This window comes from Eriocheir sinensis, chromosome 28 (genome assembly GCF_024679095.1).
Source record: "Eriocheir sinensis breed Jianghai 21 chromosome 28, ASM2467909v1, whole genome shotgun sequence".
Taxonomy (NCBI): domain Eukaryota; kingdom Metazoa; phylum Arthropoda; class Malacostraca; order Decapoda; family Varunidae; genus Eriocheir; species Eriocheir sinensis.
The window spans coordinates 8,542,133-8,557,751 of record NC_066536.1 but is presented as its reverse complement, the minus strand read 5'-3'; the positions used below and the strand labels follow the sequence as shown (position 1 = coordinate 8,557,751).

Below are 15,619 nucleotides of genomic sequence, written 5' to 3'. Positions count from 1 at the left end.
CCTTCTCCCCTTCTTTTCCACTTCCTTATTTTTTGTCCTCACGCACTTCCTCCCCCGTCTCATCATCTTTCCCTCCTTTTCCTTCTAATCATCCATATCTTGTTCACTTCATCCTCGTCCATTTCCATCTTTTACTCATCCCATCCGTTCCTCTTCCTCCTGCTCATCACCCTTCTTCTCTTCCTCTTGTTCCAGCTCCTCTTTTTCCTGCTCATCTTCCATATCTTGTCCACGTTTTCCTCATCCATTTCCTTCTTTTACTCATCCCATCCGTTCCTTCTCCTCCTGCTCATCACCCTTCTTCTCTTCCTCTTGTTCCAGCTCCTCTTTTTCCTGCTCACCCTCCATACCTTGTCCTCATCCATTTCCTTACTTGACTCATCCCATCAGTTCCTCCTCCTCCTTCTCATCACCCTTCTTCTCTTCCTCTTGTTCCTGCTTCTCCGTTTCCTGCTCATCTTCCATATCTTGTCCACTAAATACTTGACTCATTCCATCCATCCCTTCTGCTCATCACCCTTTTACTTCTTCTTGCTCGTCCTTTTCCTCCTCATCCTCATCCTCCTGCTCTTCACAGCCACGCCCCCGGACCCGCCACCTGAAGGACGGGCTCTGCAGGACGCCACAGACAGCCGGGGTTGTTAAAACGATACCAGACGTAGAGGGAGTTATTCGCCTTTTTTTCCAGCGAGTACAGGTATAATATGATAATAAGCCCCATAATACGTTCAAAAGGTTACATGGTCAAAAGCCCCCCTGCGGACAGCTCTTCTTTCACCCTTTGCCTCGTCAGGGGGGGAAGGGGGGAGGTTTGAGGTGGAGGGGTAGGGGGGTAGGGGTGAGAGGGCCATTCAACGTTCTTACATGTTGTTGTTGTTGTTCTTCCTCTTCATCCTCGTCCTCCTCCTCCTCCTCCTCCTCGTCCTTCTCGTCGTCCGTCTCCTCTTCTTCCTCCTTTTTTTCCGTCCCCCTAAAACCGGAATCTTAGTTTGGAATTTTCGTCACGGTTATGCTTCCACTTCCATTCCGGTGCACACACACACACACACACACACACACACACACACACACACACACACTAACCACCACCACCACCACCGCAACACCGCCCCGTCAAAACACGTCATTCCGCCTCCTTCATACGGCTGCCCCTTCACGCTGCCTCTTCACGCCTCTTCCTCTTCTTCCTATTCCTCGTGTCTTCTTCCTCTTCTTCCCTCCTCTCCCCCCCCGCCCCCCCGTCTGCCCCTCCTCTGTCCTTGTCTTGCCCCAGGTGCCCCTATGCCCCCCCCCCCCTCATGTCCTTTGTGTGTCCTGTCAGCGTCCCAGTCTATATTAATTATTTGCTCTTTTCTCTCTCTCTATCTTTGTCTATCTATCTATCTATCTTTATTTACTTTCCTCCCCGTCTTCCTTTCCTTATTTATCCGTCTACAACGCTTCCCTTCTTTCCTCTCCCTCCTCCTCCTCCTTTCCTTGTCATACTCCTCTTCTTCTCCCTCCGTCTTTCCTCCTCCTCCTGCTCCCTGTCACTCACCGCCACTGACAAACGGAAACGGTGATACGAAAGAATGGGCGTCTCTTCAGTCTTGTGTTAGTGTAAGGAGGAAAGGTAAAGAAAAAAGGGAAAAAAGGTGCGTGAGAAATAAATAATCAACATTGGCCTGAATTGTAATAGTGTTTTGTATGTCACGTCACGCTGGGTTTTACAGTTTATTTTAATTTTTTTCTTCTTTTTTTTATCTGTCGGTCACGTACATAGGGAGGACAGACAGACAATGTACAGCCAAATAGACCAGCAGACAGTTGTACTCTTCCACCTGTCTTTCTGTCTGTCTGTGTCTGTTTGTCTGTCCGTGTAGTGGTCCATGTGTGTGTCTGTTCTTTTCTGTCTATATTCCTTTAAGTCTTGTGTAGATTAATGCGTGCTTGTATCAATGTTGTGTATGTATGTATGTGTGTGGTATGTATGTTTGTAAGTTCTGCTAAAAGGGTTATGTGTGTGTGTGTGTGTGTGTGTGTGCGTGTGTGTGCTCGCAAATAACCACACAGCCAGGGAGCGAAGCCTTAGTAAGAGAGGTACAATTTTCTGACGTGAAATTGCGTTTATCTGATTTATTTTCGTATTAAAAAAATAAAACAAAGAAAACAAAGAAATAAATCCACGAACATGAAAACACAATTTACCAAATGGATGAAAACGATTAATTGATTGGTTGATAGAGAGACAGATAGACAGACCGGCAGACAGGCAGACACAGAGAAATAGATAAATGAATAGAGAGAAAGAAATCATATTCTAACATTTTTGGCATATAACTTCTTCCCCAACAGAAGCTTTAATTTCGATATTAAAAAATGCACACACACACACACACACACACACACACACACACACACACACACACACACACACACACACACACACACACACACACACACACACACAGTACAAACATATATGTACACGAGGAGGCGGAAATCTCCTCAGCCTTCTGTTAGTTCAAGCAGAAGAGAAAAGCAAAACAGAGAGCGTGAGAAATAAATTATACCACCGGACTAAATTGTGAGTGTTTGGGTTGCGGTGTTTATTCAAGTTTTTTTTTTTTTCTTAATTCATTTCCTCTTCCCTTTTTTTCCCCTTTTTAGTGATATTCTTGGGGAGGAAAAGCAGGCAGTGTATGGAGCAAGGAATGGATAGGAAGGCAGATAGACAGATGCTGTGTAGAGTAAGGAAAGGATGGAGAATAGACGGAAAGGAATAGGTGGTGGAACAGATAGACGGTGTGCGATGTAAGGAAGGAATGGAATGACAAGCAGACGATAAGGAAGAGATGGGAGAACAGACAGACGGTAAGGACGGGATGGATGTTAGGCCAGAGACAATATGTGGGGTATATAAGGAAGGGATGGGTGTGAGGACAGACGATGTACAGTGTAAGGGATAGGTGGGAGGATAGATAGACAGACAGACGACATATAACTGTTCCTGGCCATGTGTGAGTGGCCCGAAACATCAATCTCAACTCCAGACTTTCAGGGCCTGCACGGGGGTATGTTGTCGCATCCCACCATACCCAGTCTTGTAGTGACATAGGGTGACTTATTGTGAAAAATAGTAGATTTATTATTTTTAGTTTTTTGGAGGCGCTACATATTATAAACCATGTATCCTTAGTATATAAATCCTGCCCTGACAGATGATGCACGTTTTATACATCAATCCTGACTACAAATAAAAAAAAAAAAAAAAGGTTGGTACATTGGTTATATTCTAACTAAAAGAAAAGTCCGTGACAGAGTGGATATTGTTTTCATCAGTATACACACACAAGGTGCAAATAAATAAAAAAATAGATTCAATTCGCTGCTCGAACACAAAGAGAACAGAAGTGACGCCGCAAACACAATCAGTTAAGTTGGAAAAGTGTCTTGATACTCGTACTCAGAATGTTTGAGTCGTAGGAAGGAGGAAATACATATAGTTAGTTGACCATCAATGCCTTTTAAGACATGCCGTAAGACACGATGTATTTGTCCTAGCTATTTTAAAATGAAATAATGGAGAAACATTACAACTCACACACAACACAAAAAAAAAATCATCAAGCTTGTGTAGATTAATAGGTGGATGAACAAGTAGACAGATAGGTTGGTGTACAAATTTAAACAAAGATTCAGAGTTAACAAATCAACTCAAACAGACTCATCAACTTTTGCATAATTAATAATCCCGCGCGAAGAGCACCCTCGTGGGCCAGAACGAGTGCACGTCTTCTCGTCTGTCACCTCGGTTCACCTGGCCGCCGAGCTTACTTACCTGCACGCGTGTAATTCAGAGCCGTAATTAATTTCACTCGCGCTTGATACAATCACTAAGCATCCCACAGGTCTGGCTGATCGAGTGGCGCGTTGTGATGAAATATGGCGTGTGTGTGTGTCTCTCTCTCTCTCTCTCTCTCTCTCTCTCTCTCTCTCTCTCTCTCTCTCTCTCTCTCTCTCTCTCTCTCTCTCTCTCTCTCTCTCTCTCTCTCTCTCTCTCTCTCTCTCTCTCTCTCTCTCTCTCTCTCTCTCTCTCTCTCTCTCTCTCTCTCTCTCTCTCTCTCTCTCTCTCTCTCTCTCTCTCTCTCTCTCTCTCTCTCTCTCTCTCTCTCTCTCTCTCTCCTTCTGTTTTGTCTAATTATGATCCCCAACGACTCGCCCTCTTCGCCCTTGTTTTTTTCTGTTATTTCCTCCTCCTGTTCCATTACGTAGTGCCGTGTATTCCTGACAGAGACTTTGTGCTTGTGTTATAATGTGTGCGTGTGTGTGTGTGTGTATGTGTGAGTCATCAGTATTCCCTCTGGTCTCTCTGCACCTGAGTTTCCATGTAATGAGGTATATTTTAAACAGTTAGTATCGTTTACTTTATAATACACTTTCTTATCCAACATCACGTGTAACCAGGTACCCGTCAGTTTCCCCATCCTGTATACGCCACTCTTATTAGCCCCTACAAAATTGTCTATCCTTATGATGAGGCACAAGTCCTTCCATACTCAGTCATCCACGGTGTGTCCATATTATCGTACTCAGAATTTTGCATTTATCGATTTCAGACCCAAAACTCTCGTACCAACACAAGTAACGATGTCCAGTTAAGGTTATTGTTAAAACCGTTAATTATTGGGTCAGAAAGCGAAAAATATAATGTGCTGAGTATGATAACCTGGTAACACTGATCGACCACCATCGTTAATCACTCACTCATCATCCATGCACATTCATCCATTCATTATCCATCTTCGTAAAGCACACATCCATTTATCCACAATCCATCCTAATCACGCAATCCACTCCTGCACAATATCCCATCATTATAAGACGCAGCCATCTTCATATAGTCATCCACGCACCATCCGTCGTTATGAAGCACGCATCCATCTACACACACACATCTAATCACCCACGCCGCATCCAATCACCCGTCGGTATAATCAACGCTCAACCCGCCCACCCACCCACCCACGTTGACTTCAAAGGCAAAGGAAAATAACAAGCGAGTTTATTTGGAGTAAGAATCCTTTGCCGTCCAATCCGGAGTCGGCCTTCGAGAATGGTGTCACTCATCACACGATCCGAGTCTTTCACCAACTGACGCCTGACTGATGAAAACACTCCCCCCACCGCTCCCCACCCCCACCCCCCACTCATCCCACCCCTCCCCGGAACCTCACCTATCTCCTCTTCCACTACTACTACCGCCGACTCTGACTCTTCTCCCCCTCCACCATCACCACCCTTGTCATCACCACCGTCCTCCTCCACCACCCTCATCTTCACCTTCCCCTCCCCCACCTCCATCTCCCCAGAACCTCACCTATCTCCTCTTCCACTACTACTACCGCCGACTGTGACTCTTCTCCCCCTCCACCATCACCACCCTTGTCATCACCACTGTCCTCCTTCACCACCCTCATCTTTACCCTTCCCCTCCCCCACCTCCATCTTCATCACCGCTTTCATCACCGCAATCACCAGCACCATCCCATCTCCGACGATCGCCTACCACTACCACCCCCTCCATTTCCACCACCACTAACCAACAAATCATCGACTCCATCCTCTATCAGTCACCACTACTACCATCATCACCACCCTTATTACCCTTCATCCTCCTCCATCTTCACCATCACTACCAGTCACCACCATCACCACCTCTCATCCTCCTTTTCTCCCATCCCTTCCCCCTCCTCCACCCTCACCGCCAGTCATCACCACATTCTCATCAGAGGTTGGGGGAGATGGGGGTTGGCCTTCTCCATTTGCTATAGTAACTTTATCAAACCCGCCAGTGGTTTTATTATTTTACATTTTATACCACTTTACCTATTTGATTATAAATAAATAGTCATTCCTATTATAAATACGTTCTTCGGCGCCATATGACCCTGGCTGTTGCGACGTCAGATATAATGTTAAACAATCGGTCAATCTCATCAGAGGCCAAGCACGATATAGGACTCTTATAAGGTTTAAAATTAATGAACCTTCCCACCAACGAGCCCAACCACAACAACACCAGAAATAACAACAGCAATGACGTAACAACAACGGCTATAAAACTAAACCTAACAACTAAACCTAGCAACCTAAACCCCTTGAACACACACACACACACACACACACACACACACACACACACACACACACACACACACACACATATATGTACACATACCTTCTTTCCCATAAATACTTTGCTTTAGTCACGTCGCTTATAATACAGAACACGAACACATCACAAGCACCCCTTTACACACACACACACACACACACAAACACACACACATACACACACACACCTACATATATACACATATGATACAGAACACGAACACATCACAAGCACCCCTTTACACACACACACACACACACACACACACACACACACACACACACACACACACACACACACACACACACACACACACACACATATACACATATGATACAGAACACGAACACATCACAATCATCCCTTTACACACACACACACACACATAAACACACACACACACACACACACACACACACACACACACACACACACTTGCCTGGCCCGCAGATCTCCCCATTCGGAACAAATTAACCCGCTGGCGCCCTCTCCACGCCCTGTTAAAAGCCCGGGTTTGTTGACATAACCGCAGCTATCACGGCGAGGCGGTGGTGTGTGTGGGGCGGTAGTTAGCAGGGCGCGTGACCCGGGTAATGTCTGGCTAATTTTCGGGGGGGGGAGGGAGGGAAGGGAGGCCAGAAAGAGGTGTTGCATAAGGTCGGGAGTAGGGGGTACTTATGGTCTTGCCCCTCTTACCCCACCTTACTCCTCCTCCCTTACTCCTCTCCTGGCCTGCTTCCTTGCTTCCTTGCTTCCTTGCCTCTCTCTCTCTCTCCCCTCCTTCTTTCCTCTGCCCCTTGTTTCCTTTATCCGTCCTCCGAGCTTACCCTTTTCTCCTCCATCCTCCTTTTCTTTTCTTTTTTTTATCTTTCCGTGTGTCCTCCTCCTCCTCCTCCTCTTTACTGCCCCTTAGTAGAGGTGAAAATTACCGGACACCTGAAAAAGACTCGACGTATGAAGGAAGGTGAAGTTTGTTGTCTACGTGAGAGAGAGAGAGAAAAAGTCATTTACGTGACATGTACACCAGGAGCGTTGTAAAGGAAGTGAAGCGTTCCTTTTTCTTGCTTTGTTTCCTCTCTCTCTCTCTCTCTCTCTCTCTCTCTCTCTCTCTCTCTCTCTCTCTCTCTCTCTCTCTCTCTCTCTCTCTCGCTCTCTCTCTCTCTCTCTCTCTCTCTCTCTCTCTCTCTCTCTCTCTCTCTCTCTCTCTCTCTCTCTCTCTCTCTCTCTCTCTCTCTCTCTCTCTCTCTCTCTCTCTCTCTCTCTCTCTCTCTCTCTCTCTCTCTCTCTCTCTCTCTCTCTCTCTCTCTCTCTCTCTCTCTCTCTCTCTCTCTCTCTCTCTCTCTCTCTCTCTCTCTCTCTCTCTTTTTCGATGTGGTTATCTATTCATTTATTTGTGCATTATCTATTTATATGTCTATCCATTACTCTTTGTCTGTCTGTCTCTCTTTAATTAATATCGTTTCTCTCGACATATTCAAGGGAATTATACACATTTTTTCCTCCTCCATTGTTTTTTTCTCTCTCCGTTTTCTCATTACTTTGCTGCCGTTCAATTAAAATTTTAGCAACGGAAGGATCGGCGCTAAAAAGAGGCGACAGAGTGGATTTTTAGCCTGTCAAATATCCGGGTTCCGTATTTTCCTTATGAATTTTTCCCTCATGGCACGAGTTAACATTAATTTTCCTCTATTCCCTTCTCTCTCTCTCTCTCTCTCTCTCTCGCTCTCGGTCTCGGTCTCGGTCTCGCCACTGCCACTACACCAATTATCTTTCTGCTTGCTAGTGTGTTATTAAGATAGAGTTAAAAGGTCAGTGGAATACACATTTTGATTGTCTTACGGTACTTTCTTATCTCCCCCGGCAATCTCTTTCTCTACCCTAACCCCTCCCCCCATCACCACCGCAACCCCTACCACCTCCACCACCACCCACCACCACCCTGCACCTCCTTCTTTATTGCTTTAATTTCCTCTCTTCTTCTTGGTGTATAATGATGTGTCCTCTGCTCTTCTGTTCTCTTAAGGTTATACGAAGAAAAGGCGATAGTTATAAGTACCGTGAGCACCACCATCACTATCACCGCTAATATCACTGCTGTCACAACCATATTCATACCTGTTTCACCATCACCATCAGCACAGTAACCGTCACCCTCACCACCACCACTATCCTGATTATGTCCACCATTTAAAGCATCACCACCATAATAAACGTCACCTTCATCACCACCACAAGCAACACCTTCAGTTCTTCTACCACCACAACAACCAACACCTTCAGTTCTGCTGCCACCACAACAACCAACATCTTCAGTTCTGCCACGACCACAACAACCAACACCTTCAGTTCTGCCACGACCACAACAACCAACACCTTCAGTTCTTCTACCACCACAACAACCAACACCTTCAGTTCTGCCACGACCACAACAACCAACACCTTCAGTTCTTCTACCACCACAACAACCAACACCTTCAGTTCTGCCACGACCACAACAACCAACACCTTCAGTTCTGCCACGACCACAACAACCAACACCTTCAGTTCTGCTACCACCACAACAACCAACACCTTCAGTTCTGCCACGACCACAACAACCAACACCTTCAGTTCTGCTTTCACCACCACAACAACCAACACCTTCAGTTCTGCCACGACCACAACACCTTCAGTTCTGCCACGACCACAACAACCAACACCTTCAGTTCTGCTACCACCACAACAACCAACACCTTCAGTTCTGCCACCACCACAACAACCAACACCTTCAGTTCTGCCACGACCACAACAACCAACACCTTCAGTTCTGCTACCACCACAACAACCAACACCTTCAGTTCTGCCACCACCACAACAACCAACACCTTCAGTTCTGCCACCACCACAACAACCAACACCTTCAGTTCTGCTACCACCACAACAACCAACACCTTCAGTTCTGCTACCACCACAACAACCAACACCTTCAGTTCTGCCACCACCACAACAACCAACACCTTCAGTTCTGCTACCACCACAACAACCAACACCTTCAGTTCTGCTACCACCACAACAACCAACACCTTCAGTTCTGCTACCACCACAACAACCAACACCTTCAGTTCTGCTACCACCACAACAACCAACACCTTCAGTTCTGCTACCACCACAACAACCAACACCTTCAGTTCTTCTACCACCACCACAACCAACACCTTCAGTTCTGCTGCCACCACAACAACCAACACCTTCAGTTCTTCTACCACCACAACAACCAACACCTTCAGTTCTGCTACCACCACAACAACCAACACCTTCAGTTCTTCTACCACCACAACAACCAACACCTTCAGTTCTGCTACCACCACAACAACCAACACCTTCAGTTCTGCCACGACCACAACAACCAACACCTTCAGTTCTTCTACCACCACCACAACCAACACCTTCAGTTCTGCCACGACCACAACAACCAACACCTTCAGTTCTTCTACCACCACAACAACCAACACCTTCAGTTCTTCTACCACCACAACAACCAACACCTTCAGTTCTTCTACCACCACCACAACCAACACCTTCAGTTCTGCTGCCACCACAACAACCAACACCTTCAGTTCTGCCACGACCACAACAACCAACACCTTCAGTTCTTCTACCACCACAACAACCAACACCTTCAGTTCTGCCACGACCACAACAACCAACACCTTCAGTTCTTCTACCACCACAACAACCAACACCTTCAGCTCTGCCACGACCACAACAACCAACACCTTCAGTTCTGCTTTCACCACCACAACAACCAACACCTTCAGTTCTGCCACGACCACAACAACCAACACCTTCAGTTCTGCTTTCACCACCACAACAACCAACACCTTCAGTTCTGCCACGACCACAACAACCAACACCTTCAGTTCTTCTACCACCACAACAACCAACACCTTCAGTTCTGCCACGACCACAACAACCAACACCTTCAGTTCTGCCACGACCACAACAACCAACACCTTCAGTTCTGCTACCACCACAACAACCAACACCTTCAGTTCTGCCACGACCACAACAACCAACACCTTCAGTTCTGCTACCATCACAACAACCAACACCTTCAGTTCTGCCACGACCACAACAACCAACACCTTCAGTTCTGCTACCACCACAACAACCAACACCTTCAGTTCTGCTACCACCACCACAACCAACACCTTCAGTTCTTCTACCACCACCACAACCAACACCTTCAGTTCTGCTTTCACCACCACTCTCACAATAACCATCTCCACAAACATCACCACCAATTTCATCACCACCATCACCACCTCGACCGGTCATTGTTACCGTTCGCTCATCCCCAACCCCACCTCCTCTCCCCCTCATATTTCCCCCTCTCCCCCTTCCCCGGCCCCCCCCCCAACACACACACACACACACACACACACACACACACACACACACACACACACACACACACACACTCACACACACACACCCTTGCCACATGTCTCACTCTCACCCTCATTTTTACGATGCCGCCAAAACAGTGCGTCAAAAGTTAATGCCACAATAAAAATCTTAAAAGAATGGATCAACGGAAAAAAATAAAAATGAAAGAAACGGCGGGGAAAGAAAACAAAAATTCCGTCACGAATTCTTATTATGATATATGAGTAGAGGACAACCGCAAGTCAGGCAGCACGCAGAGAAGGAAAGAGAGAGAGAGAGAGTTCAGTCTTTACTGCTAACATATACGCGGCATCATTTATTCACGGGAGGTCAAGACTTAACCTGAGCGAGCCCGACTCTGAGACGTGGAATTGCTGCCAGTGTCTGACGGTTGTTTGTGGTGGCGGTGGGAGGGGAGGGGAGGGGGGGTCGGTAGGAAGCATTATTATCTAAAGCGGATCTGAGACGGTTTGCGGGAAAAATAAATGATCGTTTGTTAAGTATGACCGTGGGAGTGAGCCGCGGAGAGAGAGAGAGAGAGAACGGCGGAGACGAGAACAAGGCCGGAAGGAACGGAGGAAGCAAGGAAGGAAATCACGGAGAAAGAAACTCAAGGGAGGAGATAAAGAAGAAAGAAGGTCTGAATTGAAGGAAAATTGACAGTAATGGAAAAGACGGAACGGCAGTCAAGGCGAGTAAAGAACATTAAAAAGATGAAGTTTATGTAATCTCGGAGAATTAGATCTTGCATGTAAATGGCCAGACTTTAAAAGAAAAGAGAGAAAAGAAGGAAATAGGCGAGACGCGAGCTCAGGTAAACGTTGAAAGCAGTTGTGCATGAGAACAGAATAAACCGTAAGAGCTCCCGAAAAAAAGAAATAGGCGAACTTACAAAAATCTTACCGAAAATAAAAAAAAAACGTGAAAAAAAAGGAAACTGCCAAGACGGAAGCTTGTTCACACGTTGGTAAGTGCATGTGAACAGAAAAAAATCTTTAGAGCACCTGAAAAAAAAATAATAATAGATAACCTTACAAATATCTCACCGCAAATGAAAGAAAATTAAAATAATAAAGAATTAGCCAAGACGGAACCTCATTCACACGCTGATAAGTGCATGTGAACAAACTAAACCTATTGATCGCCTGAAATAATAATAATAGGTAAGCTTACAAAAATCTTACCGAATATCAAAGAAAATTAAAAAAATAAAGAATCAGGCAAGACGGAAGCTCATTCACTGGTTAATAAGTGCAAGTGAACGGAAAAAAAAAATCCTCAGAGCACTTGAAAAATAATAATAAATAAACTTACAAAAATCTTAACGAAAATCAAAGAAAAAAAAATTAAATTGCCAAGACAGAGGCTTATGCACACGTTGATAAGTCCATGTGAACAAAATAAACTTTAAGAGCACCTGAAAAAAATAATGACAGATTAGCTCACAAAAAATCTTCCGAATATCAAAGAAAATATAAAAAAATAAAGAATCAGGCAAGACAGAAGCTCATTCACAGGTTAATAAGTGCATGTGAACAGAAAAAATTCCTAAGAGCACACCTGAAAATATAATAATAATAATAAACTTACAAAAATCTTACCGAAAATTAAAGAAAAAAAAGGAAAAAATTTGCCAAGACAGAAGCTCATTCACAGGTTAATAAGTGCATGTGTACAGAAAATAATCATAAGCGCACCTGAAAATATAATAATAATAAACTTACAAAAATCTACCGAAAAAAAAAAAGGAAAAAAAATTGCCAAGACAGAAGCTCACGCACACCTTAACAGAAGCAGCTGCTGTGCATGTGAACGCAACAAATGTTAAAAGCACATAAAAATATATATACATTTGTACGAAACTTTGAAAAATCATGCAAAAAAAATGAATAAAAAAAAAAAAAGTCCAAACGGAACCTGCAATTGAGACATTCAGACAACAATAACATGTCAACGCTCCTCGGCCGCTGACCATTTCCTGCCACTTTTTTTTTTTATTTGTTTGTTTATTTTTTTTCCTCCAGCAGACCATCCACTAAACACACTTTCGGGGGGGGGGAGAACTCACTACACCCCCACCTCAATAAGTATGCAGATTTCCTTTCCTAATTTTTCTTTCTTTTCCTTTTTTTCATTCTTTAACTTTCCCTCGCATCAACTTTCCTTTCTTTCGTTTTTCTGATTTTTTTTTCATTTCCCTATTTTTTTCCTTAACGCTGCAACTTCTGTACAGTTAGTTGGACCCTGAAAGGTGGAATTCGTTCAGACATAATCATATCCTTTCCCAGCAGCTCCCCCTTTCCTTCCCCTCTCCACCTCCCCCTCCTCTCCTTCCTGTGTCTTCATGCAATCATTGGCAATCAGGTCTCTCTCCCTGATCCCTCTCTGGTCTTACGCATGGCTATTTGCTGATCTACTAATCTGTTATCTGTTATATAGTAATGTAGCTTGATATCCAACCACTTCCACTAAATATCGCAAATTCAACACAGATTCTTCCTTTTCTTTTTTCTTTCCTCCTTTTTTCCGCGCCTTCCTTCACCTCTCCCTCACCTCTCCTCGTCTTCTTCCTTCTCTCTTCTTTCTTTCCTCAGTTTTTTCTCCCACTGTTTCATCCTCTACCTCCGTTTCTTCTCCCCTCCCTCCACTTCTTCATTCTCCTCTTCCTCATCTCCCTTTCTTCTCTCTTATCTCTTTCTCCATCATGCTGCAACCTATTATTTTTTTCCCTTCTCAGTCTCCACTCAGCACACCTTATACATTTTTTTCTCTCTCACACTACATATCTCTGCTCGGCCTTCTACTTAGCATGCAGTCCCCACTCAGCCAGCTTTCTTTTTTCGTTCACAGTTCATTTTTTTGCTCGGTCTTTTATCATGCAGTTAACGTTTTTTTTTTCTTCTATCCAGTTCAACGTTCTCCTGTTCAGCGTGTCCCTCCTCTGTCTAGCATGCAAACCCTGTAAATAAATCCTCTCTCTTCTTGCACTTTCCTTTCTCTCGCTACATGGTTTCCTATCGTCCCTATGCTCCTCGTTCACTAGTATGCGACTTCCTGTTCAGAATAGGATATTGTCAAGCAACCTTGCCCCCTCTCTTTCTCTCTCTTTTTCTCTCTTAGCGTGATTCAATATTTGACCATTAGTTCTCAGTCACGGCCAATTCAGAGATCAACAGCAGCTTCCACACCATTTTTCGCCCTCTGTGAAGTCCCATTCTGCATACACGCCTTCCAATTTCTTTTACCATGGCTTATTTGCGACTATATTACCAGCAGAGAAAGGTGATGTGTCAGGTGTAGGTATTAGATATGTTTCGTAGTGTTACAAGGGTCGGGATTCGGCGTACTGATAGAGTGGGAAAGACTGATCGCCTGTATATATAGGAAAGGCGAGCTTGTGGTACTCTGTTGACGGCACTGCTCTCCGGGAATAATAAAGAAGGTCAGGCCACAGTTGTCTCGGCTCAAGAATAAACTTACTCATCAACGTACGAGAGAGAGAGAGAGAGAGAGAGAGAGAGGCGAGGGAGGGAATTAATTTGAGCAAGGACAAGGAAAAGGAGCTCCATTTTTATCGCCGTTATATCATCCTCGGTTATGACATTGAATGTATTAAAGGAAGGAACGACAACTGTTACTCCGCTGCTTTACTTTTGTCACTATTATCTTTTTACCTTTGCATTTACTTAATCTCTGTTGACCTCAAGACATCCTCCTCCTCCTCCTCCTCCTTTTCCTCCTCCTCCTCCTCATATCTTGTGCCCATTTACTCAAGGTGGACGTGAAGGGATGCCATGTAAAAAGATGTGTGTGTGTGTGTGTGTGTGTGTGTGTGTGAGAGAGAGAGATTGTGTAAAAGAGAGAGGCGGAGACATAAACAGCGACAGATAGATAAGCAAAAGCGAATGAACGGTCAGGCAGAGAGAGAGAGAGAGAGAGAGAGCGGGAGGGACTAAGTAAGCCATTTCTCCGAGAAGTTTATGTACGTGTGTGTGTGTGTGTGTGTGTGTGTGTACATTTGTAACGAGTGACCTACCCTCTCCATGTACGTATGCCCACCACCATCACCTCCACCTCCATCACCACCACCACCACCACCCCTCCTTCACGTCCGCCTACAATCACTCAAAATTTACACCCGCGTTGCCCTGCGAGAGAGGCGTCCGCGCAGGGTCATAAAACAGACAGAAATTGCAGACTTTCCACCCAAAATTTTCAAGTGTAGTCGCCGGTCGCCGTGAGAGACCAGCCAGTCCCTCCTCCATCCCTCCCCTCTCTCTCTCTCTCTCTCCCTCCCCCTTCTCATCTATATCCCTCCCTCCACCCCTTCTTCAACCCCTCCTACCTCTCTCTTCCTCCCTTCAGTCCTTCTTCCACCCCTCTCACCTCTGTCTGTATCCCTTCTTCCACCCTTCTCATCCTCTCCTTCCTCCACCTCCCCTTCTCCTCTCTTCCCTTTTTTTCTCTTGCTCTTTCAACTTCTACCTCCTTTCTTTTCTCCTCCTCTTCCTCTTCCTCTTCTTCTTCCACTCCTCTCGCCTTCCCTCCACTCCCTCATTCGTTCTTGCTCTCTCCTTCTCTCCCTTATTTCTTCCTCCCCTAATTCCTTCCTCCCCCTCCTTCGCTTCTCTCTTTCCTTCTTTTTTTCCTCACTCTTTCACCTTCTACCTCCTTTCTTCTCTCCTCCTCCTCCTCTTCCTCCTCTTCATCTTGCTCCTCCTCCTCCTCCTCCGTTCTTGCCCCCTCTTTCCCTCCCTTCTTTCTTTCTCTCCTTCCTCCGCCTCACCCCTCCTCTCCTTGTCTTCATCCTTTTCTTCTCTCTTTCTTCCTTTTTTTTTCCTCTCCTTCCTTCTCCTCATTCCTCCTCTCCTATCTTCTCTCTTTCTTTCTTTTTTTCCCTCACTCTGATCACCTTTACCTCCTTTATCCTCTCCTCCCTCCTCCTCATCTTTCTCCTCTTCCTTCTCCTCCTTCTTTTTCTCTCTAATCTCTTTCTCCCTCCGTTCTTACCCTCTCCTTCTCTCCCTTATTTAT

The 15,619-nt window shown here is 45.2% G+C and overlaps 1 protein-coding gene across 1 annotated transcript in view; it reads left to right on the top strand.

The window, feature by feature from the left end:
- LOC127004700 (sulfite oxidase, mitochondrial-like) overlaps positions 1–4,627 on the top strand; it is a 71,183-nt gene extending 66,556 nt beyond the window's left edge. The window contains exon 11 of the mRNA XM_050872790.1: positions 4,599–4,627. Coding sequence (XP_050728747.1) covers positions 4,599–4,627 — 29 coding nt within the window. The remainder of the gene's footprint in view (positions 1–4,598) is intronic.
- The last annotated feature ends 10,992 nt before the right edge of the window (positions 4,628–15,619 follow it).